Source organism: Phycodurus eques, chromosome 8 (assembly GCF_024500275.1).
Source record: "Phycodurus eques isolate BA_2022a chromosome 8, UOR_Pequ_1.1, whole genome shotgun sequence".
Taxonomy (NCBI): Eukaryota; Metazoa; Chordata; class Actinopteri; order Syngnathiformes; family Syngnathidae; genus Phycodurus; species Phycodurus eques.
In genome coordinates, this window is record NC_084532.1 from 14,350,152 (window position 1) to 14,377,890 (window position 27,739).

Consider the following 27,739-nt stretch of genomic DNA (forward strand, 5'->3'; position numbering starts at 1 on the left):
CCCACCTCCTGCTCGATGATAGCTGGGATAGGCTCCAGCACGGCCGCGACCCTAGCGAGGAGAAGCGGCTCAAAAAATGGATGGATGTATGGAGTATGTCGCATATTTGGGGGGACATTTATTTGATAAAATCCAACAGATGAAATGTCTGGGCGGCACTTTGGCCAACTGGTTATAGTGTCTGCCTCACAGTTCTGAGGTCTGGGGTTCAATCCCCGACCCCTCCTGTGTGGAGTTTGTATGTTCCCCCCGTGCCTGCGTGGGTTTTCTCCGGGCACTCCGGTTTCCTCCCACATCCCAAAAACATGCATTGTAGGTTAATTGAAGACTCTAAATTGCTGTTTGCTGTCAAGTAGCCAATTCTCCTTAGAGGCTCCCTATTCTTTTACTTTTTCAGAATGTAGTCCATTTATTAATTGTAGGAATACTGTTGGACTTGCAATGCAAATATAGAAGACTTAGAAATTACTGTACTGACTCTACTCCCTGTTTGTAAGTTATTCTATGCAACACCACCACAATCGATTTGAAATGAACCGAACAAGGGTGCATAGAGGGATAGAGCAGATGGACAATGACCCAAAGCATATTTTGAAAGCAACAAAAGAGTTTTCACAAGGCAAAGAAGTGGATTGGTGGTTATGCAGGCGCCAAGTGACCCACCTCACCTGACCAGAAACCGATTGAGCATGCATTTCACTTGATCAAGACAAAACTGTAGGGAATATGCCTCAAGAACGAGCAGGAACTGAAGACAGTTGAAGTAAAGGCCTAGCAGAGAATCAGCAGAGGTGAAATCCAGTGTCTGGTGATGTCTGTGCGTTCCAGTCATTAAGCTGTAATTGACTGCAAAGGATTTGCAACCTAGTATTAAAAAGTGAAAGTTTGATTTATGATTGTTAATTTCTCCCGTGGCGGCATGGTGGACGACTGATTAGCACATCTGCTTCACAGTTCTGAGGACCCGGGTTCAAATCCGACCCCTCCTGTATGGAGTTTGCATGTTCTCCCTGTGCCTGCGTGGGTTTTATCCGAGTAGCGTATTTTCATGAGCATAGGGCGCACCGTATTAAAAGGTGCAGTCTCAGTTACGGGGCCTATTTCTGTATTTAACACATACATAAGGCACACTGTATTATTGGGCGCAGGCATGGTAAAACATACGGTAGCTTAAAACATACGGTAGCATGCATGCACGCTAAAACAATGTTTTTAAAAAGGCAGCGGGAGCAAAACTGAGTTCGGTTGTACTTTATTGAAGTATTTAACAATGTACTCACGTTATTTTTTTTATCAATCCTCAGCTTAGGCTTCTTGACTTGGCGAAGCTCGTTTTCCTGATTCCTCCACTTGCGAACCATGGATTCGTTGATCTTGAATTCTCTCGCGGTTGCTCGATTCCCATGTTCCTCCGCGTAACTGATAACCTGCAGTTTAAGCTGTGCTTCGTAAGCGTGTCTCTTCGTAGGTGCAGTTTTCGACTGCGGTCAAGCCAGCCTCCACGCGTAAAGTAGCAGTCAAGCCAGCCGCCCCTAATTTTGTTCATACTCAGCAATACAGAAATAGGTCGCCAACTCGCGGTGATAGCCACCTTTAAAATAAAAGCTTCCCAATAATACGGACGTTAGTGCTCTTCGGTTAAGGAATGCAACCAGCAAAGTTAATTCGAATCTTGAGATACATTAAAAAATGTAGTTTATTTGATATCTTAGGAAAAATAAATGGTAAATGGAGTGCACTTATATAGCACTTTATCTACATCATCACAGTGGGGGTGTGCCTTTAGCGTCCTCCTTCACGCCACCCCCTTTAAGTCCGCATGCTGTCCTCAGCCACGTCCGCTTTTCCTCTGTATAAGCAGCGTGTTGGCAGGAAATGCTCCCAGTCAGTCAAGCAGAGCGCTCATCACACAGCAACATTTATAGATTTTGGAAGTCGGTGCACACATAAGGCGCGCCGCATTATAAGGCGCCCCGTCCATTTTGGGGAAAATTTACGACTTTTAAGTGCGCCTAATGGTCGTGAAAATACGGTACTCCGGTTTCCTCCTACATCTCAAAAACATGCATGGTAGGTTGATTGAAAACTCTAAATTGCCCGTAGGTGTGACTGTGAGTGTGAATGTTTGTGAATGTTTGTTTGTCTATATGTGCCCTGGGATTGGCTGGCAACCAGTTCAGGGTGTACCCCGCCACTCGCCCAGAATCAGATGGGATAGACTCCAGCACGCCCGCGACCCTAGTGAGGATAAGCGTAAGGAAAATCGATGGATGGATGGATGGATGAATTTCTCCCATTACTTTTGGTCCCATAAAAACTGGGAGGCACATACACTATATTGCCAAAGGTATTTGCTCACCTGCCCTGACTCAGATGATTTTAAGTGATTTCCCATTCTAAATCAATTTGGTTTAATATGATATTGGTCTAGACAACTTTACAGTTGTAACAGCTTCAGCTCTTGTGGGAAGGCTTTCAACAAGGTTTAGGAGTGAGTTTATGGGAACCTTTGCCCATTCTTCCAGGAGTATATTTGTGGGGTGACGTAGTGATGTTGGATGAGAAGGCCTGGCTCATGCACTGTCCACTTGAAATTAACCCAGAGGTGTTCTATTGGGTTGAGGGCAGGACTCTGCAGGCCAGTCGAGTTCATCCATACCAAATTCTCTCATCCATGTCTTTTTGGACCTTGCTTTGTGCACTGGTGCACAAACCTGTTGGAAAAGGAAGGGGTAATCTCCAAACTGTCTGACTGTCCAAAATCTCTTGGTATGCTGACTCATTCAGAGTTCCTTTCACTGGAGCTCAGGGGCTGATATTTTGGACATTTCCAATGTTGTGGGAACAATTTGGAGATGGCACCTTCGTGTTCCAACATGACTGTGCATCAGTGCACCAATCAAGGTTAATAAAGACATGGATGAGAGAGTTTGATGTGGATGAACTTGACTGGCCTGCACAATCCTGACCTAAACATTATAGAACACTTTTGGATGAATTAGAATGCAGACTGAGAGCCAGGCCTTCTTGTCCAACATCAGTGTATAACCTCACAAATGTGCTTCTGGGAAAATGGTCATAAATTCCCATGAACACACTCCTAAACCTTGTAGAAAACCTTCCCAGAAGAGTTTATAACTGTTATAACTCCAGAAGGTAGACATATGTCATATTTAACGCTATGGATTAAGAATGGGATATCACTTAAATTCATGTCTGAGTCAAGACAGGTAGTGAATACTTTTTGGCAACATAGGGTAAACAAATTGTTGTAACGTCTGCAGCGTTCACCTGATTTTGTAGTAAAAAGCTGAAAGTCTGCAGTTAAAGCACATCTAGTTTGTTAAATTTCAAATCCATTGTAGTGGTATCTAAAGCCAAAAAGAAAATGATGTCGATATCCCAGTATTTATGGACCTGACTGTATATTTAGACTATCTTTTTTTTATCAAACTATTATTAGCGTGAAAACGATATATAAATTGATTTAATTAATATTAGTGCTTTTGCTGGGAAAGCAAAAATTCATCCTGCTTGTGCTCCATTTTAGATTAACGAGTACCTCAAAGACACTCTGCCTCAGGAAGAGAAGAAAAAGGAGACACAAAGTGCAGAGACTGCAGAAAGTCCTCGGGTGAGTTTAACTCCTTTCTCAGCAGAAACGTAGATTTTGTTTGACTGACAGCCCAAGACAAGTCAAGCAAATCTACTTTATGAATTTCAGTCCTTGACATCTGTGTCAGTCGGCTATCTGGAAGCAGCTTCCTCGAAACTTAAGCCACTAAAATCCCGCTTTCATCAAAGGAATCACAAAAAGTTAGGATTTCAATCTTTGCAAGAATCCCTCACTAAATCTGTGCCTTAGCCAGAACATCGGCACTCTCTTGTCTAATTAAGTCAATAGTTCCTTTGTGTGACGTCATTAAATGTCCTGCCTGTAGTCCCAATCTGTTATATAATGGTGCTATCAACAGTCATTTCTAATGCCGTGAGGCAGAATGCTCAATGTGTGTGCGTGCGTGTGTGTGTGTGCGCGCGGCTGCATGTGCATGTTCGTGCACGTGTGTGTATCTACCCAATCCTATGGGTAGTGCGTGTCTCACTGTCCAGTCCTGTGCCCGTAGATTTCACTGTTTGATGCTGATCTGACCGGTCAGAGTGCAGAGGCAGCACAGAATGCCACGACTGACCTCACATTATTTAATCATGACTTCTTTAAAAAAAACTCCAAAGTCTGCAATCCAAGTTGGAGTCTAAAATATCAGAACACAAAACAAACCATTTTAAATAAAAGTTGATTACAAAGTAAAAAAAAAACACTCTTGTGTTTCTTGTAATATTATTACAGATCATCCATCCATCCATCCATCCAGCGTGTCCTGGGTCGTCCCCGGGATATCCTCCCGGTGGCACGTACCCGGAACACGTCACCAGGGAGGCGCCCAGGAGGCATCCTAATCAGATGCCCGAGCCACCTCATCTGGCTCCTCTCAATGCGGAGGAGCAGCGGCTCTACTCTGAGCGCCTCCCGGATGACCGCTTGTATCAGGGATCTTGTTCTTTCGGTCACGACCCACAGCTCGTGACCATAGGTGAGGGTAGGAACGTAGATCGACCGGTAAATTGAGAGCTTTGTATTTCGCCTTAGCTCCTTCTTCACCACAACGGACTGATACAAAGTCTGCATCACTGCAGACGCTGCACCGATCCCCCTATCGATCTCTCGTTCCATTCTTCCCTCACTTGTGAACAAGACCCCAAGATACTTGAACTCCTCCACTTGGGACAGGATCTCATCCCGAACCTGGAGAAAGCATCCCACCCTTTTCTGACTGAGGACCATGGTCTCAGATTTGGAGGTCCTGATTTTCTTCCCAGCCGCTTTACTCTCGGCTGCAAACCACTCCAGTGAGAGTTGGATATCACGGCTTGATGAAGCGCCCCATTCCCACGATGCACAGTGTTGATGGTGCACTTCTTCCCCCTGCTGAGATGCCGGATGCTGGACCAGAATTTCCTCGAAGCGGTCCGGAAGTCTTTCTCCATGAGCTCACCAAACTCATCCCACGCCCAGGTCTTTGTTTCAGCAAACACCAAAGCTGCATTTTGCTTGGCCAGCCGGTACCCATCAACTGTCTCAAGAGTCCTACAGGCCAAAAAGGCACGATAGGACTCCTTCTAAAGCTTGACGCCATCCTTCACCGTTGGTGTCGGGGGTTTCCGACGACAGGCACCGACCACTTTACGGCCACAGCTCTGGTCGCCCGCCTCAGCAATGGAGGTGCGGAACATGGTCCACTCGGACTCAATATACCCCGGCTCCCCCAGAACATGAGCAAAGTTCTGTCGGAGGTGATAGTTGAATCTCCTTCTGACAGGTGATTCTGCCAGACGTTCCCAGCAGACCCTCACAATACGTTTGGGCCTGCCAGGTCTGACCGGCATCTTCCCCAACCATCAAAGCCTACTCACCACCAGGTGGTGATTAGTTGAGAGCTCTGCCCCTCTCCTCATCCGAGTGTCCAAGACATCCAGCCGCAAGTCCGATGACACAATCACGAAGTCGATCATCAAACTGGGAGCTAGGGTGTCCTGGTGCCAAGTGCACATCTGGACACCCTTATGCTTGAACATAGTGTTCATTATGGACAATCCGTGGTGAGCAAAGAAGTCCAATAACAGAACACCGCTCGGGTTCTGATCGGGGGGGTCGTTCCTCCCAATCACGCCCTTCCAGGTCACACTGTCATTGACCACGTGAGCATCGAAGTCCCCCAGCAGAACGATGGAGTCCCCAGTGAGAGCGCTCTCCAGCACTCCCTCCAAGGACTCCAAAAAGGGTGGGTACTCTGAACTGGTTTTGGGGGCATAAGCACAAACAACATTCAGGACCAGTCTCCCCACCCGAAGGCAGATGGAGGCTTCCCTCTCGTCCACTGGGGTGAATCCCAATGTACAGGTGCTGAGCTGTGTGGCAATAAGTATACCCACACACCTACTCGGCGCCTCTCACCATGGACAACTCCAGAGTGGAAGAGAGTCCAACCCCTCTCAAGAGGACAGGTGCCAGAGCCCAAGCCGTGTGTGGAGGTGAGCCCGACTATATCCAGTCGGAACTTCTCCACCTCACACACCAGCTCGGGCTCCTTCCCTGCCTGAGAGGTGACATTCCACGTCCCTCGAGCCAGCTTCTGTAGTCAGGGATCAGATCGCCAAGGTCTCCGCCTTCAGCCACCGCCCAGCTAACACTGCGCCTGACCCCTATGGCCCCTCCCACAGGTGGTGAGCCCATGGGAAGCAGTAAAGATCATGTGTTGAATTCATTGGTGGGTTAAACTGTCATGCTGTTATGATATGATACTATATTTAACTGATGCAGCCGTCACCATTCCACCTACACAGCCTGTGGTGAAAAAGTTTTACGAGTCAAACTGAACCACTAAATGGGTTTTGTGTCCTTGTAATGACTGTTTGACTTTGAGCTCAACACAATTAAAACCCACTTTTTTCAGTCTTTTTAATGTCTTTGACTTAAAAACGTAACATCTTTCCATTTGGAGACCAAAACAACGCAGTCAGATGGATAGCCAAATAAAAATATAGTAACATAATGCTTTTTCTAAGAAATATATGAAACTAAAGTAATGTCGATGAATGTCTGTCCTTGTGTAATTTACTTCCTCCACCCCATGCCTCAATCCAAGAAATCAGTAGGGACAGTACATTTATCACAGCTTGCACTAAGGACAACTGGACCTGTGTGTTGCACGGCAAAATCTCCAAACTGTGAAAAATATGCAAGATTGTTGTTCTACTGTAATATCAACAATTATACTGTATCTCTTTTCCTGTCAATGAGACATGTAGACACATTTAACTTCCAAGGGCATTTATGTGTGTTAAGGACATAGAAGAGTGGAATAATATTTTTAATTTCACAAAAATGGAGTGTGTGTTTGTGTGTGTGTGTGTGTGTGTGTGTGCGTGTGTGCGCGTGCATGTGCGTGTGTGTTCATGCAGAGATGGTTGTTAAGGACCTTATCTCTCCCCTAGGGGTGTTAGATTTGGAAGTCTAAGTAGATTTTAGTCTCAGTTTGAGCCTATTTTAACCTCTAAAACATGGCACATCACTTTAGGATTATGCCATCTTATTCTCACACACAGGGCAGCACAACAGTAGTGCCTTAAATGTGTATATTTGTCACTTTCTGTACAGTTAAGTTTCTTTACAATGTATTTCCCTTTTGGGTAGTGGACAGAACAATACATTTTGGGGATTTGGACAACAATTCAATATGGAAACTAAAATGAAATGATACTTGAACTCTGACAGAATGTCGTTTAATGGAACATTCATTTTAACCTTTTAATTGTTGAGCTGTACCACTTTTTCTTATCAGGGTGCCCATAGGATCAAACCCAGGCCCTGCTCAAAAAATATGAAGTTACTGTATATTTTATTTTCCCTTTTCACCAAATTTTGCGAACACCCGTATGCCGGTTATGTTTGCAGTTATTGCAAGGGGTGCTTCTGATACTTTGCTCATCTTAAAGAAGTTAAATATGGTGACCAGATTTTGTTAAAATATCAGGATGATGCAATGCAGTTTTACATCACTGCAAACTACCACCACAATAATAAACACATGGTTAGATTATTACATCTCTAACAGTTTAAATCAAAAACAGTATTATCATTGTAAAGGTAAACATTTTTGTCAAGTAAAATTACTTCATTGCCATTCAATTGATGGTGTCAACCTGCTAATACTCCCTGGGAGTATACATAATAACAACTCTTTTGGTAGATCTCATGACATCATGTTGGGGTGCGTAAGTGTATCACCCTTCCCCACTTGCAGTCTTCAATTAGAAGTGTCAAATACTAGTAATAGTCTTCTTTAATGTGTCATAATTTAGTTGTCTTCGTGTATGTATCTGTTTTGAAAAATACACAGAACATTGCTCAAAACGTATGTTAAGACTCCACTCCACACACATTATTTATTGCAAATGTGTTCCATAACTCAGACACACAGTCATATAATTTGCCAAGTTTATTTTTCTTTTTTTTCTTTTTTTTTTTTTTTTTTTTTTATAAACATGGGCATCATATTTGTGCTATGATGTGAAAGCTGTGTACTCAGCAGCAAACAGATAAACCTGATTAACAAATAATGTTGTCCTTTGGATAGTGTGTTCCTCCTTTGATGCCATCAAACTCAGCTAGTGACTTAAATTACCATTTAGAAACCTACAACTTTAATCACATCAGGCAAATACAATAACGTGACCTTTGAGTCTTTCATCCACTTTGCTGCGTTTTATATTTAGGTGTGCACACAAACGGGTTGCCCCACTTCCAACTCACAGTTCATGTTTAAAGTTGACTCTCTAGTGCACTTTTAAATAGCACTTACATTTGATTCTTTGAATCGCTAATTTGAGAGAGAATTAAATGTCGTTTACGTCAAACTGTTTTTAACTGAAAATGGTGTAAAAGTTTTGTTTTGGCGGTTTGTTTTTATGACAACGGCATTTTGACAATGCAAATTTGAAAATCCAAATATTTAAGTTGTCCACGAATATGCATGTCTTTGTAAAATAATAATAATAATAATAATAATAATAATAATAAATTGGCGGCACGGTGCCCGACTGGTTCGAGCGTCAGCCTCACACTTCTGAGGTGCGGGGTTCAATCCCCGTCCCCGCCTGTGTGGAGTTTGCATGTTCTCCCCGTACCTGCGTGGGTTTTCTCCGGGCACTCCGGTTTCCTCCCACATCCCAAAAACATGCATTAATTGGAGACTCTAAATTGCCCGTAGGCATGACTGTGAGTGTGAATGTTTGTTTGTGTCTATGTGCCCAGCGATTGGCTGGCAACCAGTTCAGGGTGTACCCCTCCTCCTGCCCGATGACAGCTGGGATATGCTCCAGCACTCCCGCGACCCTAGTGAGGAGAAGCGGCTCAGAAAATGGATGGATGGATAATAATAAATTACTACATAATCCAGCTATACTCATTAATTTATAAAACTCTGAACCATAAAGTTATTTTAAAAGAGAAGAAAGTCACTTCTGAAAGAGTTACAACAACAATAATGGCAAATCGATGCAACGGGAACTATTGTACATATATACTGAAAAGCCAGCACTAAACTTCATAATATTGAATTACTTCTTATGTTTATGTTGTCTCTATAAATGCATGTTAGTCAACTCAGTCAGGTTGTTAGTCAACTCAGTCAGGTCAATAAACGTGCCTAAAACAGTGAAAAATAAATAAAGTGCAAATGCCTTTTAACCTTCTGCCATGTCTTTGTTTCAATGGCAAATATGTAACTTTTAATATATTTAAATTTTTACTGTGTGGAAAGGTTCTTTGTACTATTTTATATATGTGGTCTCACACCTCTTCTTGTGTGTGCTTTTGCGTGTCAATCATGCTGTTGACTAATCTCACTAACACGTATTTCTTTGTTGTTGCTGTTTGTCGTTTGCTACTGCAGTCTCCAACCAAGTGGTACATGAAGCTTGTGCCTGTAAGTCAACCCATCAATGTTAATCCCTTCATTAATGACTCTCACTACTTCCACCTTGTCCTTTACACCACAGGCAGGCAAACTGGGGTAGGAGCAAGCCCACTCATCAGAACATATGCTCTGCTGCTCCTTACTTCTTAAATTGAAATTATCAATAACATAAACTTGCATGCAAGGATGGTGGTGCATCTAAGATACTCTCTTGAGTTTCTCTGATGGAAATGATGGAGTTTATGTTGCCTGTTTCTGCCCTGTTATCACATCTGACTTCACTGACTATAATCACATATTTACCACTGTACTGCACCAATTTGGTTGACCCCCTGTGTAAACCTCCAGCAAAGGTGATGGAAAAGGCTGAAACACTCCCATTTAAAAATACTGGAAAAGTGAGGCCAATTTTTTTTATTTTTGCTGTAGCCATGTAAAACATTTGGGTTTGATCCCCAAAGATTAATATGAGAGATCAAAATTTTAGATGCATCTGGATCTGATACATAATTGAGAAGCTTTTTTTTAACACACCCATTTTACATGTGAGCAAAAGCATTGTAGTAAGTATTCGAATAACATCATCAGTGAAAATGGTTATGACCAGTCAAGTTAGTACTGCAGACAGTTGCAAAAATCACTGAGGAAGTTAAAATGAAATAGACGGACATAAAAAAAATAGCTACATTTATTTGAATTATTTCCCACAAAATGATTGTCTCAGTCTGCCAGCACTTGGCAGGAAATGAATGTCCTTGTAGACTTTTTTTTTTTTTTTTCTTTCTGGCCGCATTGGCACTTGGAACACACTGTAAAGCCTCAGGCCACACCCTTTCTCCAAACACAACTGAGATATTTATACTGCATTATTTTTTTTGTATTGCTTAGCATTCCCCATGTTCATTTGTTTTACTAATTTTATTGCTAATAAAGATCAAGTCATAACTCAAACTAAAAAGAAATTGTAATTGAATAATTCTTCCCTTCGAATTGCTTCCTACAATTGCATTTTCCCTCAAGTGAAAGATTTGATCAAACTGATACTCCAAAATTAAAAAAGAGACAGCTCGGCCTGCAGGGGCATGGAGTCTGGAAAATATTCTCACTTTGACTAATCATAATGTTGTTCAGGCCCGGTACAGGAAGGAGCAGAGCAGCAGCCAGGTGAGTCCCTGGATCCCCCCAGTGGACAACCTGCTGAAGGACAGCACAGATGGATCAGCACTGGGTGCTATGCTTCACTTCTACTGCCCCCAGCTGCTTTCTCTCGATGGTAAGAGCTGTTCTGTATCTTAACGCTATTCATTCAGACACAGATGCTTCAATCCCAAAAGGTAGACATGTACCTTTCCATCTTTTTTATTTTCAGTATGGTCCTCACTTGGACTTCATTTGGTACATCTGCTTAATCTAATGAGAGCCAGCTCAAAATTCTGTTTTTGCAGTAGTAAAGTCCAACATGTCGGATTCATAATATGTATTTGAGACAAAAGTGCTAAAGTTATGTGTATTCAGTCCACATAGTGTTTTTGATTGGGAATTAATTTAGCAATTTTGCAACATTAAGAGCAATAAAAATGAATAATAAGAAAATATATACTGTAATGCTTGTCTCGACATTTATACATTTCCCACAGACACTGTCAGAACTGTGCATTATTATAAATGTAACTGTAAAATAAAATGTAAAAAATCTCTTTGTAAGTACCAATTGTCTGCATTTTTAATGAGACAAGTTGCCTGACAAGTTTCCTGTTGGAACACAATAGATTGTAACATCAGCATGCTGTTTAAGTGTGTTAATGTGTGATGATGGGCTTACAATCACGTGCATTTACTCAGCAATCAATCACTCAATCAGTGGACATTGTTTTCTCTTCAAATGTGTTAACTAATATGTCTCCACCCACTTGATGATTGATCATTCAGTCATCATTCACCAACACTTAAATAGCCTCAAATTGATCAAGCAGAGAAAACCACACCACTCCATTTGTGATCACATTCAGCAATAACATTGCAAATCACCCAGGATACTCTTGTAACCACAAGCAGGCTGATGGCTCCCTCTGTGCTCCCAGATGTTTGTCTGAAGCAGAACATGACGCTGGCGGATCGTCTCCACAACGTGCAGCTCATTCAGGATTTCTGTAGAGACAACCTGGAAGGCTGCTGCCATTTCAGTTTGGAGGATATGCTGTATGCCTCGTCCACCCTCAAGGTACTCCCCAACAAAAACAACTCTTTGGAAAATATATGTGTGTTTTGTTTGTTACTTCAGGGAATTTTCATTAATATTAGTATTGGTGCTTTTTGCTAGACAATCTTCTTTACTGTGAGTGCTACATTGCAGAAATTCATTAGAGGATGTTTAATAGAAAGTAGCAAAACTGTGGAAAGGTCTAAGACCACCATTAGCAGGCCATTTATTATTTTAGTAATATTCTATATTTAACAAGGATATTTCACCTCTATCAAGTTTTGTGGAAATGTATATTTATTTATATGCTTTATTTAGTTACTATTTACTTTTTTATTGTGTCAAACTGACCACTGTGAAAATGGCATAATAACAACAAAGTTAGTGGTGGCCTAAGACTTTTTTTCAAAAAAACTCTACTGTAGTAGCTAAAACTAGATGCTGCTCAACAAATAAGTCTCTGTTTTCTGTTACTTTACTCATGGAGTTTTGACAGAAAAAGATTAAAAAAGCAGATGGTGCGCTCCCCAGCCAAGAAAGGCGAAATGAGCGCTTCTTAGTCAGTCCTTGGGAAAACATTTTAATCCAAATTTTTAATCTTCATCAAGTGACCACAAGCCTTTCTTAGCTGGTCTTTCATTAGTTCTCTGTCTTTCCATTTTCCTTTTCTCTTTTATTTACCTGTTTTCATTTTGAGATTGCATATTTTCTTTGCCTTTCTTTATTTTGCCACAAATAAACATCATTAGTTATTTATGCCAAACTGTCTAAAATATTACGTCATTAAAAAAAAAGCGAAATTTGACTTTGCCTCAGTATATTCTGTGACACAGCAGGGTTTGCGTCAGGGCAAACACAAAACAGTCTACCGGGACAGACGTGTGTATGTGTCTGTTTTCAGGCCTTATTTCCATATTCTACGACATGAGGAAGAAAAGTCAATGCTATTATAGTTTACATTTGTATAGTAGTGTGTTCTGCTCGCATGACTGTCTTTCACATAGAGAAACATTCACGAAAGATTGAAAATGCTCGAACACATCAACAAACACTCACTCTGTCTGTAAACAAATTGAATTTAATTATGTTAACTGGACAATTACAGCATTTTGCTGACACAAATTACATTAGAGAAAAAAAAAATCCCACCAGGACATGGCTGTTTTGAGAGCGTAGGCTCAAACTGCATCGAAGTCCCTTAAATTTGGCGACCTTGACCCAGTTTCCCCTGCAGTCATACCCACAGTAGCAGTGTGTCACACTAAACACAGACCTTATTATCGAGACTGACTCGAGACATAGTGTTGATATGGATTAAAAAAAACAAAAATATTGCTTGAAATAAGAGCACATACACTATAGGCCAGATGAACATGTACTTAAAATAGACACGAAAAGCAAGATTGTTTGCAAATTACATTTGATATTTTTTTTTTTCTGAATGAATGAATCTGCACATTTGTCCAGCTCCAGGACTGGTGTCACAAAAGATGTATATAAAATTACTACTCCAAGTTTTTCCCTTCAAAGTTATTCCCCTGGAGTCTAAGACACTTTCCCAGCCTTCTCTGCTATGCCTTCATGCACTCCTGGAAGGATCCTTCAGAGCTCTTTTCGTCACAGCCATCTTGATTTTGTCCACGACTTCAAAACTGGTCCCTTTGATGAAATACCTGAGCTTGGGAAAAAGGAAAAAAAAAATCACACAGAACAGGGTCAAGTGAGAAGGGAGGTTGCTCCAGAACGTCGATGTTCTCCTCTGCCAGGAACTGTAAGATGCTCATTGTGAGCAGGCGCATTGTGAGCAGGCGCGTTGTCATGGTGAATCAGTCAAAGGTTTTCCTGCCACAACTTTTGCCTCTTCTCAGTCACTGAATGAAACAAATGCCACAGGATTTCTTTGTAGAACTGCTGGTTGATTGGCCATATTGAAGGGAAAACTCATAGTTTGTAGTTTGGGTTTGAAATATATCTTTTGTGACACCAGTCCTGGATTTTTTCTGATACACCTCATATAGAGTGCTGCAAATATTAAAACAGAGCATTGTCTATTCACACATTCTAAGCACATTTTGACTCAGATATTTAACATTTAACCAAGTCAGTTGAAATGAAAACTTTCAAATTTTTATTTTTTTTTAAATTAATTTCTCATGAACACTTCGCCAGTAAGTTATGGAGGCCCGCTCATGTGTCCTTCCCCTCTTATAATTAAATCTAAATTACCATCTTTTATACTGGAGCAAGAGAAGTTGCTGTCTTCACCTCGGGGCTTTTTCCGGTATGTTCTCACTTCATATAACCAGGATTTGGAGCAGATATTTTTTTCTGAGAAAAGGAAATTACCACACTATCCTTAAGGGCGGGGGCAGCAGCAGCTCATTTTGTGATACCTTGTTTTGGAAGGTGTGAATCCTGTTGCAGGTCAAAATAGCAGATGTCAACTGGTAGTTGGAGAGATGTGTATGTTGCCTGAGCATTTTCAGGGTGCCCTTGAGCAAGGCACTGTCCATCCAAATCCTGTGACACTACTTTGACACCTCTCCCTGTTTAATCCATGTTACAAAAACAGACAATTTCCCCCACTCACTTGGTATTATGTGTTAATGCTGAAGTTTTATTGTCTTAGACCCCCTAACTGGGGGGGCTAAGCCACCACTAACGTCCAAACCAAGGGACGCCCCTGCTGATAACTAACACTTTTTCCTTATTCCTGTTTGGTACCTATTCTTAAATTACAAATAACTTTCTCCGGGTGCTCCGGTTTCCTCCCACATCCCAAAAACATGCGTGCTAGGTTGAGTGAAGACTCTAAATTGCCCATAGGTATGAATGTGAGTGTGAATGGTTGTTTGATTATACTGTATGTGCCCTGCGATTGGCTGGCGACCAGTTCAGGGTGTACCCTGCCTCTTGCCCAGAGTCAGCTGGGATAGGCTCTAGCTCGCCCATTACCCTCGTGAGGATAAACCGGTATGGAGAATGGATGGATGGAAAACTACCACTGATTGTAATTTTGGGCAGTAAATCACAAGACAAATGGGCAGATTGAAGTGGCTGTATAGCTGTGTGGCAACTTGACCTTGATCTTTTAATCAACCATTCAGCCCAATGATTGTTGACAGTAATTCCCCATGAATGTTCAGTGTGTGTGTTTCAGTGAGAGAAACCTCCTCTTTTTATGCATTTTTTTAGCAGAACGCATGCATGCCACCTCATCGTGATCACCCAAAGTGGGTTAGCCTAACCCCTCCCTTCTGAGTAGGATTATCCCCCCCCCCCAATCAATCCATCCTTAGCCAATCCTAAAAATTCTCCACCAAACTAGATCTGGCAACAAGGCAATCCTGGCAGCACACAAGGTTGCAATGGCAGTCATTGGGGAGACATTTTTGTGCAGGAGTTGGTCCTGTTTGTGTGAGTGCTGACTGACGGAATTAAGCGATAGCACCCACACCTGCTCTGTCAGTAGTAGTTCGACAGACAGATGAGATGGGATGAGACGAGCCACGCTGGGCTGCTGCCACCAGTCTGGGCCAGACAGACTGGAAGAGATTTTTCTTTTGTCCAGATTTCCTTTCCATTTTTGTGTCTCCTGGTGAAACAAGCGGAATGCTGAGTACACTCAAAGGTATAGCGCAGTTATTGTTTTCGCTTTCTTTCCTTGTAATGGTATGCATGGGTATGGGTATGGGTATGTCCTCCCAAAAACTACCAGGAGGCATCTAATACTTGAAAGCAAGAGTAGGAACGCTATGGAAACAAACTGGTCAGAATGAGAATGAGAATCATCTTTATTTTTCCAAGTTTGTCAAAAATACACAAGGAATTTGTCTCCGGTAGTTGGAGCCGCTCTAGTACGACAACAGACAGCCATTTGACAGAAATACTTTTGGGACATAAAAACACAGTACGGCGAGTCACTGAGCAATGAAAGGTTACCAATAATGTGGTAATGCCGATACCTTTTTTTTTTTTTTTTTTTTTGACAATTGTGAAAATGATGCAGTCCTCTAGCAAATTAGAGCAGTTTGAAATGACTAATAGAGCAATAGTCTGGTACAGTGACCATTGTGAAAATGGCGCAAAGACTTCAAGAAACCTAAGCAGTTTAAAGTGACTAGTAGTGCGATAATCTGGAAGTGTCAATTGTGCAAATGGTGCAGCTACTTCAAGCACATGAGTGCCCAGTATTGGTCAACAACATAAATGCAAATAGTGCTGAGTGGCAAGACTACTAAAGTGAGTGCACAAATAATGTATAATTGGCCCGATAGAGAGCTCCAGCTGCTCCACTTCCACACTTCTTGGTGTCATCTGCAAACTTCAGGAGTCTGACAGCAGGGTGCGTTGAGGTACAGTCGTTCGTGTACAGAGAGAAGAGCAGCGGAGAGAGGACAAACCTTGGGGCGCCCCGGTGCTGGTGGTGCGTGAAGATAAGGTGGTGTCCCTCAGCCTCAGGCAGCTGTAACTATACTGCAGATGGTAAGTGAGACGCTGAGCTGAAGAAGCTTGGAGGTGAGGATTTTGGGGATGATGGTGTTGAACACAGAGCTGAAGTCCACAAACAGGATCCTCACGTAGGTCCCCGCGGCGTCGAGGTGTTCTAGGATGAAGTGCCGTGCCGTGTTGACTGCGTCATCCACAGACCTTTTTGCGTGGAAGGCAAACTGCAGAGGTCCAGCAGGGGAGTGTGAAGTTCTTGAGGTGGTCCAGCACAAGGCGTTCAAAGGACTTCATTACTGCTTGTTGGTTAGCTGTCGCTAGTACAGTGAACCCCGTCTATTTGCGGTTCACAATTCACAAATCCACCTAGTTGTGTTTTGGTTTGTTTTTCCAGTGAATCTGATCCTCAGCTATATGCTGAAAAACTATATGTATTTGCAGCTTTTGTGGTATTTCCATAATGCCCTAAAATGCCAAAAGATGGGGCCAGAGCCCTAAATAGAAAGTTGTAATTGGTGTTAAGGAAGTATGTTGAAATGATAAGCCTACATCTCGACTGAGATCTTTGTATGTCAGGTAGTCAGTGCATATTTGTTCAAATCAAATTATCCATCCATTTTCTCTACCGCTTATCCTCACTAGGGTCGCGGCGTGCTGGAGCCTATCCCAGCTAAGTGTGGGCAAGAGGTGGGGTACACACTGAACTGGCTGCCAGCCAATCACAGGGCACAAAATCAAATTATATGAACTATTATTATGAGCAATTGTAAAAAACATTTTAGGGGCGCATCAATTACTTAATATAGGTAGGTATTTATAGGTAGTAATTGTACATACGTATTGGACTTTTTGGGCATTTTGTAACTCTGCATTATAAGATGCCAAGCTAATTTTGAGGCGGATAGCCTGTACCTGATGTTAATTGCCTCTGTTTTACTGATGTGCTATTGGATTGTGGTCCAGTCTGTGTGCGTGTTGAAGCACGTGCCAATGCGTAGTTACGAGAAATGTTGCTGATGAAGTGAATCAGGTATATTGAGAGCTGAGCTGTGCAGCATTGTCTTTGTCTGCAGACCAGTGATTGATGGTGGGGAGGGGACAAACATGTTTTCTCAAGGTCAATCCCGTCACACCGTGATTTCTGGTTTTGCACATGCATGTGTGTGCTCATGAGTGCTAGCATGTTCACTGCTAAAACTGCCCACTAGACTAATGATCAGTGCACTGAAGAGCACTGTGGGTCCAGAGCAGACGCACAGACTACTGTACGAAGCCTGCTCTGTTCAACAAAAAAAGATGATATCCCCAGGGAGGTTGTGTTTGTTAATAAGTGAGCAGAATTCTGTAAAAAAAATTCACAATGTATTTCAACAAAACGTTTAGGTACAGCCAGACTGTGGAAGAACGCGTTCAATTTGTGCAGATTTGAAAAAATGAGTGGTTTTTTTTCACATTGCAGAATAGGGGATCATCATATAATAGGGCACTGGAAAATGAATATGAATATTATAATATATAATTATAATAATAATAATAATATATAATATAATGAATATAAGCAATATTCTAGTTGGGTGAACATGTTTTGTTATGTTATGCCATGTCAATCTTATTTGAATTCTCCCTCAGAATAACTACTTGGCGTTCATGGGAGAGCTCTTTTGGTGGTTTGAGGAGGTCAAGCCCTCTTTTGTGAAGCCGAGAATTTGGAACAATGAAGCCACAGGTGAGTCCATTGTTGGTACCAGGCTGCAAGATGAATTTGTATCTGAACTACAAACAATTAAAAGATAAATGCGGTAACTGGAATACGAGGCACTACACTAATGAATCAACAACTTTTAAATATTTTTCTCCCCAGAGCTCTCATCCTTGTTGAAGAATATCCCAGCTGTCCCAATATCTAAAGCAACCAAAAGGAGCTTCATGGAAAGATCCCCCAGTCCTGAAAGACCAAGGTATAGTACGTTAGTCCAAATTGGAAAAGCTGTTTTGTTTACTAGAAATACATTACATGCACCCATATTAATTGCTAATGATAATACAGCTTTAATGTTACTTTATATCCCTCTCTTTCTAGTTTGCCCCTGCGACCCCAGCCTAAAAATTCAGGTCTCTATTTTTCTTTCTCATATGCATGTAAAGTCTATGACTATATCTATCTATCTATCTATCTATCTATCTATCTATCTATCTATCTATCTATCTATCTATCTATCTATCTATCTATCTATCTATCTATCTATCTATCTGTCTGTCTATCTATCTGTCTGTCTGTCTGTCTGTCTGTCTGTCTGTCTGTCTGTCTGTCTGTCTGTCTCTAATCTACTACAGATATCTTGCACACACAACCTTTTGGGTCTAAATAACGAAATGAAAGCATGTTGTACATACCTGTATGTTGTTCATGTCATCCAGGTGAGATCAAGAAATCGACTTCGATGTCCTTTGTTGATAGCAGCCTTGGTACCTGGCCCAAAGAAAAAAGGTCAGTATTGCATAACTCAGTACTCCTTATCTTACAAATAGATATTTAAGAGAATAAATTTCAAGGTTAAATATTATGTTGTATCATCAAAACATGTCCTTAACAAGTCTGTCTGTTTTCTTAGGCCTGGGCCTTACGGAGTATCCTTTGACATTCCCTTTGACAAAGAGGAAGCTGCTTCTTCTCCCCATGCTGCCACACGCGGTATGGTCAGGTCCATTAGTACTGATGACGGTTCTGGTTTTAAGGTCCACCACCTTCCTCGTGGGATGAAGCGGAACCTTTCCTTCCAACCAGTCAATGGCAAGAGCCTTGGCATCGAGGAGGAGGGTTGCCCAGACAGTCTAGCTGGTATGGACCCTGAAAGGCGAACCTACCCTAGTGGATCTAGCAAAGTCACCATAACAACTCCCTCCATAGAGGAGGCCCTCCAGATAATTCACAGCCCAAGTAGGCCCCCCGTGGAAGGTATCAACAATGGCTTCTTCCTGCACAGTCCAGAACTTGGAACTGACCTTATTAGCTTGGAGCCGTTGTCCGAGTTGGACACCAAAGGACCTTTGAGCCAGACAGACACCACAGAGGTGGACACTGGCATCCACATTCATACAGAGGACATGCTGGATGAGGATTCATCACTGAAAGATTGCTCTGTGAACATGGAGCTTGATATGGATACCCCAAGCCCTTGCCCAAGCAGTCAGAGCAAATCCCCCACAGCACTGAGGATGACCAACTTTGCTGAACAGAAGATGAAGAAGATCTTTCCATCAGCACCAGACTCAGGCATGGAGAGCAGCACCTCCCTTAAAACTACTCCAGAGGGCTCGGATTTTGGTTTACCATTATCCGTTTCATGGGCACCCACTCCAGAACACAGCCCCATCCGTCAACAAACGCCAAACGCCCCTACTAAGGTGTTGCCTGTCCAGCTTCCACACAATGACCCTGCTCAGGTCATGGCAACTGAAATGGTTGAGCTGAGGATGCGCTTGGAGGAGAAACGAAAAGCCATTGAAGCGCAGAAAAAAAAAGTGGAGGCAGCTTTTACTAGGCACCGTCAAAAGGTGGGTCACTCTGCCTTTCTCAGTGTGGTAAAGCGAAAAGGGGACGGAGCTGCAAGTGGAACAGAGGAAGGAGGGAAGGTTAAGGATGAAGGTAACGCTGTGAGTCCCACCTTGAGGTGTGGTCGAAGCAGTGCAGACACACCTGATGGAGCGGAGCAAAGCAGCACAAGCTCCTGTTGGCTAAGGTCTCCTGGTGGAGGTGAGGAGGGTGGTCAAGGGCACACCCAGGTTACTGAGGCGGATCTTACAGAGTATACGCGATCCATCGAGAAGCTCAATCATTCTTTAGCCTTCCTCCAGACCGAGATGCAGAGGCTAGCTCAGCAGCAGGAAGTCATCATGGCCATGAGGGGGCAGCAACATCAGCAGTCATGGGTCATCCCTCCCTCTCACACAAACCCCTCGCCGCAAAAATACGGTAGAGGCGGCAATGTGACTCGATCCTCCGGACCCTCTTCACCGGCAGACTCCCCTAGCTCCGCCCACCGCTCTCCGACCAGCATCAAGCGTAAATCCGCCTCCTTCCACTCACGTAATCCCCGCACTTCTCGCCCTAATGAGCTCAAGTTGGCCCCTTACAACCGTGTCCTCACCGCCCCCCAATCTGTGGATAGTATCCCCAGGCTGCGACGCTTTTCTCCCCGTTTGCCGACAGCCAGCTCCTTTGTTTACATGGGTGAGAAGCCTGCAGCCGCCAGTCCTGAGCCAGTCAACAAGCAGACAGACACACTCTTCTCCCCAGACAAAGAGCTCAGTGCTGTTTGTGCATTTCCTCCCAGTTCGCTCAAAGAGCAAACACAGGTGGACTCATATGATAAAATCCAGGAGCCAGAAGCTCCCAGCCAACTAAACACCACTGATATGGAAAAAGTAGGAGTCGATCTCAAACCTGCACAGTCGTCATTCGCTGAGGTTTTGGCACACCCGGTGGTAGAGACCTTCACGGTAACCCGCACAGACATCCCCACACTGCCGGAAGTCAAGGGCAGTCTGATTGAGGTTCCCCTAACAGTTGTGAAGCCGCTAAAGGATTTGACGCTGGATGACAGCTTGGAGATGGAGCTCAGAGCTGTGGAAGGCCATGAGGATGAACAGAGGATGCATTGCGGCTTCTTCTTCAAGGTCAGTTCAGTTGTTGTTTCCAAGGGTGTTCATCACATTTTGCCCGTCATATAACCTGACTTAGCTGAAGTCTTGAACTGTAATTGTACTTTACTTCATGCGTAATTTTCACATGATGATATAAATGATTCTGGAAGAATGAGGATGACATCATCTTACTGTTGATAGTTTGTGAGGACTGCTGTAGTGTGAGCTGTGATCTAGGTCACTGAACTGGGTCTGATGTAAATAATTTAGGCACCACTGTGGAGATGTGTACTTGTAGAGAAGCTAAATACAGTACACAGTGAAAGGTAGTAGTAAGGGATGTTCACACAAAATAAGGAATCGAAAGGAAACTAAGTTAATTTTGGCCTCATTTGAAAACATTTCTGAATTGCTGTGTAACATTTGGTGAGTGTGGCTATCCACTGTTTGACAACAACTGAATGCCTAAAATTACAGTTGCTATTGCATGTGACAATAATAATACCCAGCCTGCCATCTTTTTTATAGATTGTGCCATGCTGCCATCTGAACATTTTATTAGGGTTTTAAAAGCAGTTCAATTTTTGTTTTTGGGTTTTCAAAGTGCTTGAAATTATAATTACAGTATTTTGTTGTATATAAAGTCACGTCCACTAATAAAGAGATGACTAGGCGGAATTCATCAGAACTGTAAGGTGCTGGCTGGAAAACCTTAAAAATATATCTCAATACTTCAGCTTGACCCTAGAAAAGGTGTATAAATCTTGTAATGTATGTAACAAAATATTTAAAGCATCTGCTATGCTGGGAAGAAATCTTTATTCTTGCCATTTCCTCAAGCAATGTGAGGAGATTTGACCTTATCTCCAAATTGTCTCAGGAGGATGGAAAGGCAGAGGAAAACATGGCTCAAAAGAGGGCGGCACTGCTAGAGAAGAGGATGAGAAGGGAGAAGGAAAGCCAGCAGAGGAGGGTGCACCAGGAAACCGAACTGGAGCAAAAGAAAGAGGAGGCTCGGTATGCTCTTTTTAACTCTCGTTTATTCGATATGCAAGTTTTTGAACATTTTTGACTCTTTTCTGGACACTTTTTGTACTATGTCTACTTTTTATGTATTTATTTTTAAATAAGAACAAATAAGTACGTAATTAAATATAAAAATAATTCATGTAACCTTTTATAAATTGCTCAGTAGTTTTTTGTTCATTGACTGTTTTTAAAGCATTAATTGTGTTTCAAAAAGTGCTATTTAAACAAAGTTATAACAGGGCTCTGCCCAGGTGTAATTATGTCAAATATCTTGTGACAAAAATGGCTTTGCAACATACAGCATTATTATTCCCAACATATCCAGAGTATGAAATTGAATTCCCTTCAGAGAACCAACACATTTTATAATGCAATAAGGAGAAATATATTTTTCGTGTATAATACGCACCCCCAAAGTTGACCTCAAAATTCTGGAAAACCCTTCTACACATGTATAATGCATTTTTACAATGCATGATTTTGCTTCTACCCATATGATCAAAACATGAATTATTATCTGTATTTTGTTAGTTTTTTCAAATAATTATTCTGAAGTTAAGCACTTTATTTGAACACGTACCTTTTTTAATTTTCGTGCTCTTATTTTGAAATTCACAGCCATACTTTTATTTAGTAAATTAGAAAACACACAATTGTGTTCATATGTTTGATTACCCAGGCAGAATTTGTAAGATGGCTACAATTCTTTACAGAAAACATGAAGGGCCAGGCGAAACACATTTAGTTTTATTTTAATAGGATTCAAATTAAACTGTCAAGCATTTCAGAAAAGCATTATCATCAAACAAAACATAACCATGAAGAAATTAATGATGGTTGTTGTTCAGTCATCAGTCGTATTTAAAAAATAAATAAATAAATAAACAATATTTCATCAATTCTGCCAGGGTATAATAACTTGGGAGCACAACTGTACATATGCAGTCATACATACCCCTGTTATACTGGAATGAAAGTGTAGGCTACACCTTTTTTCATAGCCTCTAGGTGCCGCTGGCATATTAGAATGAAAGTGTACACCTTTCTTATAACCTCTAGGTGGGAATGGCATACTGAAATGAACATATACCGCTTTTTCATAACCTCTAGATGGCGGCATACATTTAAAAAATGGGAAAGTTTTTTTCATTTCCCCCTATACCTATGTAGAATGCGCACTATTGATTTTTGACGTTTTTTTTGGGGGGGGGGGGGAATGTGCATTAACCATGAGAAATCACAGAATGTTCTGTTGAATTGTTGAGCATTTTTCTGTTTTTGCCACTGCATTGTCTCCTAAGGTTGAAAGCAGAGGAGGAGCGTATCCGAAAAGAGGAAGACAAGGCCAGGAAGGAGTTCATCAAGCAGGAGTATCTTAGAAGGAAGCAGCTGAAGCTGATGGAGGACATGGACACAGTCATTAAATCTCGACAAGTTGCCGGCACAAAACAAAGACGAGGCCGACCCAAGTCCGTCCGTCGCGACAGCATTGACTCCCCAAAAACTCCTGCCAGAGCTGCCACAGGTAACCATAGAGACGGCACCTATGTTAGAGAAAGTCAAGCTCATCTTATGTCTCAAATGTTTGTCTTTATATGTATGCCAATCAAGGCTGTTTTACAACCATGTTCTGCAACAGTGTTGAAATTATACCCTGACCAGACACGTACACAGAATTCCACATTCAATCCAAAAAGACAAAAGATTCTGCCTTGACGAATGTAATTATGCTAAATTTTTACCGACACTGTTTGCCGTTTGGACGTAAGACTTATCACACCTTTCAACTTTGCACATTCTCCCGTCAAGACTTCTGACACACCCACTCTGCGTAACCTGAAAACTTGTGCGCAACCACCAGATAGGCGTGACTCATATAAGTCTGAGGCTGGCTGTGACTCATGGAGCATGGAGTTTTTCTGAGGCTTGTGAATGTCATAAAAATCCATATGGAAAATATACCACACTTAAAATATGAAAATACCTTCTGTAGCAGATGTGTCGTCGACAATGAGTCGTGTGCACGAGTAACAAGTAATTTAATCAAAATACTGTACTTATGACTGAACGTTTGTTTGGAGGATCATCAATAAAAAAAATAGGGTGTACCTGTGTTTTTTAGTTGAGGGGTACCCTGCAACCTTCCCTGCACCATAGATCGCATCGCGCAAGTCACTTTAACATAGTTAATGGCTGACATTGAAGCAAATAAAAACAAAAGATTCAATGTCTAACTCACCATTGTGCCACTACAATGACTGTATTTGTTGTAATAGTGGGAGCCCTGCACTTTGAAAAAAAACAACCTCCAAGCAGCCAGAAGCATGTTTGAAGCCGAAAAGCTCCTTGCACGCGCAGAGGTGAAAAAAAATCCACTGGCGCCAATATTTTTTGCCGGTTAATATGCTGTGATGTGGTAGACATTTGTCCCTTGGCGCAATGTGGTAGGGACACCTTACAACCGTTGGGCAGTCGGTGAGCGTAGGTGAGTGTTATGGGCCTGGTGTGTCCCACACTGTCAGCACAAGTCAGCTGCTCCTGCCTGTTGCCGGGCAGTTAACTGAATCAAAACGTGCAATGTGATGTTTCACCGTTATGGGGCGCTGGACTTACTACAGCCTCCTGAGTGCGGAAAAGAAAAAGTGCTTAAGTCAACGGGAGAATGCGCACAGCATTGTGTGTCCAGGGCAAGATTTGAGAGGGAACGCCCACACTTTCAGGTTGCTCAACCAGAGTATGTACTATACCTGGCACGAGGGTGTGTAAATCAAGGATTTGAGTGGACGGCAGAATGCGGCCAGCCAGAAAAGCATGCAGCTGCGTGCCTTTTTTTACTTTATGCATACGGGAAAATAAGGCCCTAAATGTTTTTTTATTCAAGTTGCCTTTAGCTGTGTAGAACTGCACCGCATCATACTGACAGGTATATCTAGTATCCAACCTGACCATCAGCTTGTGACAGCTTTTGTATCAAATTGCATTAAATTGTGCAAGTGTATCTGATGGTGTAGCCAATCAGTGTAAACTTAACATACTTTGAGCAATGCATACTCGTGCATCAATGTACCAATGTATTATTTCTTATCTGTGATGTTTTAACTACTAGTTTTCATGCATGCATTTATGTGTGTTGTATGAGTTTACTTCAATCTTGGGTCAGAAACTGCATTACTGTGGACAGACCTCCAGTGTCATCATGCATGGTTGTCGCCATAACTGTGTGTCGTGCAAGTGCCCCATCTGGTTATCTCATAATGTCTCATCTCTTTTTTTCAGTATCCAGTTTGTCCCTGGCATCCCTCAACTTGGGAGACAGCGATAGTATAAACTCAGAGAAAAGAGCACAAAGGTGAGATTCTACATTTAAGTGCTGATTTGACTTTGCTCATGTGAGTTTATTTTATTAAATACAATTTTAAAAAATTATTGTGGAGTTGTGTAAGAAAATCACATTGCACTTTAACACAATGTTAAATGCCCAAACCAAGAGTTGTATCAAAAATTCCACCTTTACAAAGCTAATAATGCTATTTTGTGGTGTTAAATAGTTGTCTAATACAGTACGAATTATACTGTATTCAGTAACTCACTGGTAGTAAAGTGGTACACACATTACGTGCAACCAGTGTGGGATGGTTTACCACACAAACACTGTGTGAGTGTGAAGGGTTGTTCGTCTCTATGTGTGCCCTGCAATTGATTGACGACCTTTCCAGGCTGGTAAAGGCCGGCTTTCTCCAGGAGGCAGCTGTGATAGGCTGCAGATCCCATGAATGATCGAATTTTATTACTATAACCATACAACATGGCTAAAATATCTGTCTGATAGTGCTATTCAAAACTAACCATAATCATCTTTGCAAAGGGGTGAAGTTTACAATTTTGCAATGATTTCTCAGCTTGTAAAGATAAATATAAATAAACTAAACTGCATAACAGGGCTATTGTACATTAGTTGTAGTCGTGCATTGCGAAATGGGACATTAATCTGTTGTTTATTGTTGTTGCACTGTTACTGATGTGTTTTACACATCTTATTGTGTGACATCATCAGTTGCTTCAGACTTAGTAGTGACCGTTCTGTGATGCTTAATTTATCTCATTTGGTACAGTGTAAACAAATTCACTAAGTGCACTTAAACTGAGGAGTGCGTTGGCCCTGGGAGAATATGACTTCATGTCATATGTGTGCTGCCATATCTGAGATCTGAGTAGGTCTTAACAAACTGCGTTTTTACAATTTTAGTATGTAAGGTTTTTTTTTTTTTTTTTTTTTTACTTTTCTTGACTGACCACACTACACATGTCTAACATATTTCTTGTATTGTTGCCACTGTTCCTCCTATTACTTCTCTCCTCACACATGCCAGAAGTGCTAGTTTAGCCTCTGGCAGTCTCCTCTGCTTTCTGAGCTCTCCTAAACTGAGAAGGAGAAGGTTAGTCCTTGCTTGGTACTGAGATCAAGGTACATCATGTTGTTCTGGCCCCGGTCCTGCACTGCACCTTGTCCTCACACTGGCTTTGACTTGACTGAGCACAGCAATATTTTATTTTTTTATTTATTTTTTTTACTCTAATGGTCATCACTTTATGCTTGTATGTCTGATGGTATGTTTTTACATATATAGCTGGACTGCTATATTTGTTCTCAACATGCTCTCAACTTGCATTCCTGATCATTTTTGGAACAACCACAATGATTGTTCAGAGCTTAAATGATTTGACATGCTTAAAACAAGCCTCTTAATAGGATACGATTCAGTTAGCACTGCAAAATTCTGAATTTACTGACCCCTTGTATGGACCTCAAACACTCAACCAGACTGCTTCACATCACTGCCCTCACTACCTTTTGCTTTGCAAGCTTTGCTGCTCAACTAGTGCAAAAGAAGACCAGACAGCCTCTTGATTGTTGATTTGTTTTTTTGTTTGTTTGTTTTTACCCTTCTTGCTGCAATCTTACGCAGATTGTCTCGATGCAAGTGATGATATAATGAGGGTGCAAGCTTTCGGAAAGATTAGCTTTTATATCTACTTGATGCATGTATACAATAAATTTACACTAGATACAGAATTATATGGCGTACCAAACATGTCAACAGTAGAGTCAATATTCTTTATTTCAATGGCTTCTAGGCCAGATTCGGCAGATGGCTTCCCGTCCCCGAGTCGCAATAGCAGCAGGAATGGAGAGAAGGACTGGGAAAATGGATCCACAACCTCCTCTGTTACATCAATCACAGAGTACACAGGTTAGTGTAGTTCATGGCTCAGCAGCATTTGTTGCTGGTTTTTAAGATGTTCAAGTACTGTGGCTGCAATTTGTAGTGGTGGAGAACTGTACTGCAGTATTATCCTTTTTTTCTGGTATACATATTGTAAACTTGTTGCCAGACCTGTCCAAAAAGACATTAAACATACAGTATTACACCTATATTACCACTCCTTTGGCAATCTTTGCTGCTCCACAGAATTCTCCAGCCAGTCTAAGTGTATAATTTAGTATTATGTTACAAAATCCCCTCAGCTGGACCTCTTAATACCGTTCAAATGCCATGTTAGTTGAGTTGCAATTTAGCAAAGCTTTTGGATTAATCAAGAAGAGTAAGAACTGGGAAGTAAGATGCTTGACATAACCTAAGGTGTCATGATACCTGAAAGTAAGTTTTCTGTCCTGTTTCCATTCAGGACCGAAGCTCTACAAGGAGCCAAGTGCCAAATCTAACAAGCACATCATCCAGAATGCATTGGCCCACTGCTGCCTTGCTGGCAAAGTCAATGAAGGACAAAAGAACAAGATCCTGGAGGTAACAGCTCAAAATCATTGTTTTTATCACCAATTTTTGACTTTAGTTTACGATCAGTGACACTTCAGATTAATTCA

The 27,739-nt window shown here is 41.8% G+C and overlaps 1 protein-coding gene across 2 annotated transcripts in view; it reads left to right on the forward strand.

Moving 5' to 3' along the window:
- Positions 1-27,739, forward strand: part of camsap2a (calmodulin regulated spectrin-associated protein family, member 2a) — a 47,288-nt gene that overhangs the window by 16,136 nt on the left and 3,413 nt on the right. The window contains exons 4-18 of one of the 2 annotated variants that reach the window (XM_061684347.1): positions 3,551-3,634; positions 9,513-9,545; positions 10,668-10,809; positions 11,618-11,757; positions 17,812-17,908; positions 18,044-18,140; positions 18,263-18,294; positions 18,601-18,670; positions 18,795-20,859; positions 21,707-21,843; positions 23,157-23,380; positions 25,132-25,204; positions 26,226-26,291; positions 26,992-27,107; positions 27,544-27,662. In XM_061684347.1, coding sequence (XP_061540331.1) covers positions 3,551-3,634; positions 9,513-9,545; positions 10,668-10,809; positions 11,618-11,757; positions 17,812-17,908; positions 18,044-18,140; positions 18,263-18,294; positions 18,601-18,670; positions 18,795-20,859; positions 21,707-21,843; positions 23,157-23,380; positions 25,132-25,204; positions 26,226-26,291; positions 26,992-27,107; positions 27,544-27,662 — 3,495 coding nt within the window. The remainder of the gene's footprint in view (positions 1-3,550; positions 3,635-9,512; positions 9,546-10,667; positions 10,810-11,617; positions 11,758-17,811; positions 17,909-18,043; positions 18,141-18,262; positions 18,295-18,600; positions 18,671-18,794; positions 20,860-21,706; positions 21,844-23,156; positions 23,381-25,131; positions 25,205-26,225; positions 26,292-26,991; positions 27,108-27,543; positions 27,663-27,739) is intronic. The other variant, XM_061684348.1, reaches the window with a different exon arrangement.